At 33.2% G+C, this 6463-nt stretch overlaps 1 protein-coding gene across 1 annotated transcript; it reads left to right on the forward strand.

Moving 5' to 3' along the window:
* The first annotated feature begins 3874 nt into the window (after positions 1–3874).
* SPESP1 (sperm equatorial segment protein 1) lies at positions 3875–6217 on the forward strand. The gene is made up of 2 exons (XM_023510009.1): positions 3875–3935; positions 5205–6217. The coding sequence occupies exons 1-2, from the start codon at positions 3875–3877 to the stop codon at positions 6215–6217; spliced, it is 1074 nt and encodes a 357-aa protein (XP_023365777.1).
* Positions 6218–6463: the final 246 nt, after the last annotated feature.

Raw genomic sequence — 6463 nt, forward strand, 5'->3', positions numbered from 1 at the left:
CTGATCTTTGACAAGCCAATTAAAAACATTGAGTGGGGAAAAGATTCCCTATTTAACAAATGGTGCTGGGTGAACTGGCTGGCAACCTGTAGAAGACGGAAACTGGACCCACATCTTTCACCATTAACTAAGCTAGACTGTCACTAGATTAAAGATTTAAACTTAAGACATGAAACTATAAAAATACTAGAAGAAAGTGTAGGGAAAACATTTGAAGATATTGGCCTGGACAAATATTTTATGAGGAGGACCCCCTGGACAATTGAAGCAACATCAAAGATACACTACTGGGACCTGATCAAAATGAAAAGCTTCTGCACAGCCAAGAACACAGTAAGTAAAGCAAGCAGACAGCCCTCAGAATGGGAGAAAATATTTGCAGGTTATGTCTCTGACAAAGGTTTAATAACCAGAATCCATGGAGAACTCAAACGTATTAGCAAGAAAAGAACAAGTGATCCCATATCAGGGCGGGCAAGGGACTTGAAGAGGAACTTCTTTGAAGAAGACAGGCACACGGCCTACAGACATATGAAAAAATTCTCATCATCCTTAATCATCAGAGAAATGCAAATCAAAACTACTTTGAGATATCATCTAACTTTAGTAAGGTTAGCCCACATCACAAAATCCTAAAACCAGAGATGCTGGCGTGGATGTGGAGAAAAGGGGACACTTCTACATTGCTGGTGGGAATGCAAACTAATATGTTCCTTTTGGAAAGATGTTTGGAGAATGAACACTTAGAGAACTAAAAATAGACCTGCCATTTGATCCTGTAATTCCTCTACTAGGTATATATCTGGAAGACCAAAAATCACACTACAACAAAGATATTTGTACCAGAATGTTTATTGCAGCCCAATTCATAATTGCTAAATCATGGAAGAAGCCCAAGTGCCCATTGACCCATGAATGAATCAATAAATTGTGGTATATGTACACCATGGAATATTATGCAGCCATAAAGAAAGATGGAGACTTTGCCTCCTTCATGTTTACATGGATGGAGCTTGAACATATTCTTCATAGCAAAGTATCTCAAGAATGGAAGAAAAAGTATCCAATGTATTCAGCCCTACTATGAAAGTAATTTATAGCTTTCATATGAAAGCTACAACCCAATTATAGCCCCAGAATACGGGGAAAGGGGAGAGGGAGAGGAGGGGAGAGGGCAGGATGGGTGGAGGGAGGGTGATTGGTGGGACCACGCCTATGGTGCATCTTATAAGGGTACATGTGAAATTTTCTAAATGTAGAATATAAATGTCTTAATACAATAACTAAGAAAATGCCATGAAGGCTATGTTAACCAGTTTGATGAAAATATTTCAAATTTATATAAAACCAGCACACTGTACCCCATGATTGCATTAATGTACACAGCTATGATTTAATAATAAAAAAAGAAAATTACTGCAAAATGATATTTAATTATAAATCACTTTACTAGCTGAAATAGTTTTAAAATTGAAACCTTCATTCTTTTTGGGCTATTTTTCCATGTGCAAATGGGTCTGTTTCTGTCTTTTCTGTTTGATTCCATTCATGTATTTATGTGCCAGTGCTGTACTATTTTTATTATAGAGGCTTTATAATATAGTTTAATATCTGATTTTAATGTCTGGTGGGGCCACCCTTTATTTTCCTGAGTATTCTTATTCTTCCACATGAACTTCATAATCAATTTTTCTAATTCCAGAAAAAAATAATATTTTTAGTAGCACATTAAATGCATAAATTAATAGGGAGTATATGACATCTAAACATCTTTATGATGTTGAATTTTCTTGTCTGAGAATTTGGCACATCATTCCATTTGTTGAAGTTTGTATCTTTCAAAAGATTTTAATTATATTTCTATTTAGTTTGCTGTGACTGCTATCATTACTTACCATAGACATGGTGGTTTTAAACAACAGAAGTTTATTCTCTCACAGTTCTAGAGATCAGAAGTCTGAAATTAGTTTCATGAGCCAAAATCAAGGTATAGGCTACCTCTGGAAGGTCAGGGGAAGAATACGTTCCTTGCCTGGTGCAGTTTCTGACAGTTGCTAGCTTTCCTTGACTACAGCCAAATGGGTCTAATCTCTGCCCACTGCCCCCCCACCACCACATTATTTCTTCTGTGCTTGTCTCACAACTGTCTGTGTCTCTCTCTTTTAAGAACATTTGTGATTGGATGTAGAGTTCACCCAGATCATCCAGAATATTTGCCCCATGTCAAGATCCTTAATTTAATCACATCTGCAAAGACTTTTTTTTCTTATAAGGTAATAACATTTATAGGTTCTAGAGTGGTATCTTTGAGTGTTCATTATTTGGCCTGTTATAACTCCTCATATAGATTTTGGGCATGTTCTTCTAAATCTATGATTAGATATTTTTGTTTCATATTTTTCTGTTACCTAAACATCATCTTTCTCATGTCTTCTGACTGATTTATATTTATGTGTAGTATATTGATTTTGGTATGTTGTTTTTTATAACTTACTATTTATGAAATTGTAACTTTTCAGTAGACTTCTTTGTGTTGTCTAGATTTATAATTATATCATCTGTATGTAATGATAACTTTTGCCTCTTTATTCCCAATTCTCATGTTTCTAATTATTTTTCCTTGTCTAATTGCATTGACTAGTATCTTCAACATCACATTAAATAATAATGGAGATTTTAGGTATCCTTATCTTGTTTCTGTCTTTAGCAGAAAAACTTCTGGTGTTTCTTACTAAATAACATCCAAACATACTTTTAATGTTATTTTTAGGGAAAATTAAATTTCCTATATATTTTTAGGGAAATTTATATTTTAAAATGAGAAATGTAAGCAGTTGCCTCTTGTAGAGAATAATATTATCTTATTAGTGCTTTGTAGCTTTTAAAGTGTTTTTAAATACCTAATTCATTTGGTTCTATGAGATAAAAGGGCAAATAAATTTAGCAATTACCTAAGGTCACATGCTGTTATAAAATGGTAGAGCCAGAACCAGAATCAAAGATTTTATTTTCACTGCACTAGGCTACATTTTCATTTTACTCAGTATTTTCCTCTAAGAAAACTCTGATTCAGTATAGTACATTTTATAAATATGAGTATATATAAATTATTTTCCTTTCTAAATACAACTTTTATGTTATTTTTGCTTGTAAATTAAAAAACAGGAGAAAAATGAAACTTCTTGGAACTTTAATAATTATGATTATATAATCATAATGATTTACTGTATTAAATTATTGGGGAATGTGCATGTGTTTGTGTATATGTTTAGGAAGTAAAACATAGATAAATCCACATTACCTTGTGACCAAATTCAGTCCCATTCTCTCTCAGAGGCAATTGCCCATATGAGTTCCAGTCCACTAAAAAAGTTTGCAGTTCACAAAATATATGATACTATGTGAGTGATTTTAAAAATTATTTTAAGGATAACAACATGTATCAATATCTGCCCTTGTTCTATATCTTTTTTACCTACCATCCATCATATAAATCTTAGCGTATGCCAGGCTTTTCTAAGCATGACATAAAATGCAGAATCCTCATCACCAGACAAGTCTGGTATCTTTCCACTACCATATTGCCCCAGTAAACTAGTAGTTTTAAAAATTCTTTTGCAGTTTTTTTTTTTTTTTTTTTTTGGCTGGGGCTGGGTTTGAACCTACCACGTCCGGCATATGGGGCTGGTGCCCTACTCCTTTGAGCCACAGGCGCCACCCTTTTAAAAAAATTTTAAAAATTGAGAAATATTCTTCCAATTTTGGTTGAAATTCCATCTTGTCTTTCTAAGTTGTAACAGCATAGATAAAGAAGAGGGAAGAAGCATGTAAATATAAAGCAATTTTTGAGTATTTTGGGTTTATGAAAAGCCAAATGAAAGTACCTCCTGAACAGAAAGTTACTACTTTATTTAGCCTGCAGTGGGATGGTTCAGGTAGGAGTGTGCCTTAGAGTTTGGTAAAAAGTGACTTACTTCCCTGAATTAAATCATTATGTATGTGATAATGGCAAAATCAATTTTAAATTATATGTAATTCAGAGTACTCCTGATTCAGGAGTAGTGAAGTTTAACAAAATTCCAGAATATCTTATTCAGTACTTTTTTCTATTGCCCACATTGGTTAGGAGAGGCTTTATTGCTTAGATGCTATAAAATATCAATAAAAACAGAATGGCCATTTTGATGTTAAGAGTGAATTGTTAATGATTTAGACCAGTAATTGACAAACTTTTTCTTAAAGGGTCAGATAGTTAAGTATTTTTAGCTTTTGCAAGCCATGTGGTGATCTCTTGCAACTACTCTACTGTTGCAGCCAAAAACACCCATAGATAATACATAAACACATAATCAGGTTCCAATAAACTCAAGACTGTTGTGGTGCCAATAAAACTTTATTTACAAAAACAGTTGAATGAATATGACCCACAGACTAATTTGATCATTGTTGTGATGAGGGGGTAGTACACTGGCAAATGTTTAAAACTGACTTTTGGTAGAGAGGAGGAAGCCCTGATTTGTAGCATTTGCTCATTTACATGTTGTAAATACTCCCACTGTAGTCGATTTCAAGCTACAAACTTGATATCACTGAAAAGGGAGGTAGAAAGAGATGTATAGTAGCACACCTTTATGGTATATTTTCATCACATGTATATGTAAATAACCTCAAGAGTATATGTAATAGTAAAATAAAATAATTAGGAAGTGATGAGTTTGGGTTATAATCTTTGTTTTTAATATAATTTGATTTGATTGCAAATTTAGGTAATTTGACTTTTGATGAGATCTGTGTTCAATATCTGATTCATAGACTTCCTAGATATTTATTAATTGGCTCTAATGAGCTAGTATGAACCTATTCTAGCACACCACTATGTTAGAAGACATAATCAAGAATTTTGGTTTAATAAGTTCCCTATTGAATTATAAGTTACATGGGAGAAGAAAAGCAAAAAGTATAGAAAGAATTGTGTTAATACACAATTTTTGCACTAATTTTGCTCATTTATTTTAATAAGAACTTAAAAAAATAATTTTATTTATTTAAGTGACACCCATGTCAAAGGTATGTTGCTTCTTGGTTCTTTATCTCAAATTTTAAGTGATAACATATAAAATAAATTTAGGTCAGTAAATTCTGTCAATGTGTCATATATATTAGTAAATAATACTTATTATTTATTTGATTTTTTTTCCCTTAAGGCATAACTGTGACACCTGATGAAGAACAAAACTTGAACCATTATGTACACGTTTTAGAGAACCTAATGCTTCGTGTTCCCACTAGGGAGCCAGGCCGTGAGAAAAAAGTCAAGTCTTCAAAAAATGCTTATTCTACAGAATCAAACACTAAGGAGATAAGTATACAACAAACAAGTTCATTTGAGAATGATGTTATAATCACTCCTATCAGTGAAGGAAAAACAACTTTGCCTACTACTGGCTTCACAGTTGAAGTAGGGAGGAAAACAAGCACTCAACGTACACCATTCTGGTCGATAAAACCGAATAATGTTTCTATTGTTTTACATGCAGACCAACCTTATATTGAGCATGAGCCAGAGCCAGAGGCAGAGGCAGAGCTCGAGCCAGAGCCAGAGCCAACTAAGAGGAAGACACAAACTGAGGCACCAGAAGTCACCTCACTCCATACATCCTCTACTTATTATTATTCTACCGATTCAGAAGATGTTCCTCAGCTCTCAGGCGAAGGTGAAATAGAAACACTCCCACAGACTGTGAATATTGATGAAATTTTGAGAAAAATTTTAAATATTCACTTACTGGTGCAAAATTCACTTCCTCGTGATAATAGCAATCCAGCATATAGAGAAGACATCAAAGCCGCCAAGGAGCACCTAAAACGAAGCCTTGCTCTTGCAATGGCAGCGGAACATAAATTACAGACAATGTACAGATCCCAGTTATTTGCACAAGGACAAACTGGTGATGACATTGAAACTGTTATTAAAATGCTGTATAATTCTAGATATAACCTATATGAATATTTAGATCTCAGATACGTTCCATCAGAGTTGAAAGAAAGAGCTTCTGTAGTATTCACTAAAATGAAAAAAATATTATGTACAGGTCAAGCGGAAACTGCAAATCTTATTAGGAGGTTATTAAGGAATAATATAAAAATTTTAAATCTACTTGACATACCATGGAAAAGTTCATTTAAACAAACTGCATACATGCACAAGGAAAAATAAGCATATTAGTGATTTTAAAGATCATATTAAAATATTTTCTATTGTAGTTCAATGGGCTAACATCTTCGTATGTCATGTGTTAAGAAAACTTTTCATATACTCTAGAACTCTAATAATAATTTACAATAAAATTTTGACTCAGGAGATTGTAGTTTTTCTCATTAATTTTAACAGTTGTGAAGATCTGATCTTCAGAATGTTTAAGCTTTTGTTTTACTTGATTAAATTCACCCATTTTATGAGTTC

This window comes from Otolemur garnettii, unplaced genomic scaffold, assembly GCF_000181295.1.
Source record: "Otolemur garnettii isolate 467f Iridium unplaced genomic scaffold, OtoGar3 scaffold00011, whole genome shotgun sequence".
In the NCBI taxonomy this organism is placed as follows: Eukaryota; Metazoa; Chordata; class Mammalia; order Primates; family Galagidae; genus Otolemur; species Otolemur garnettii.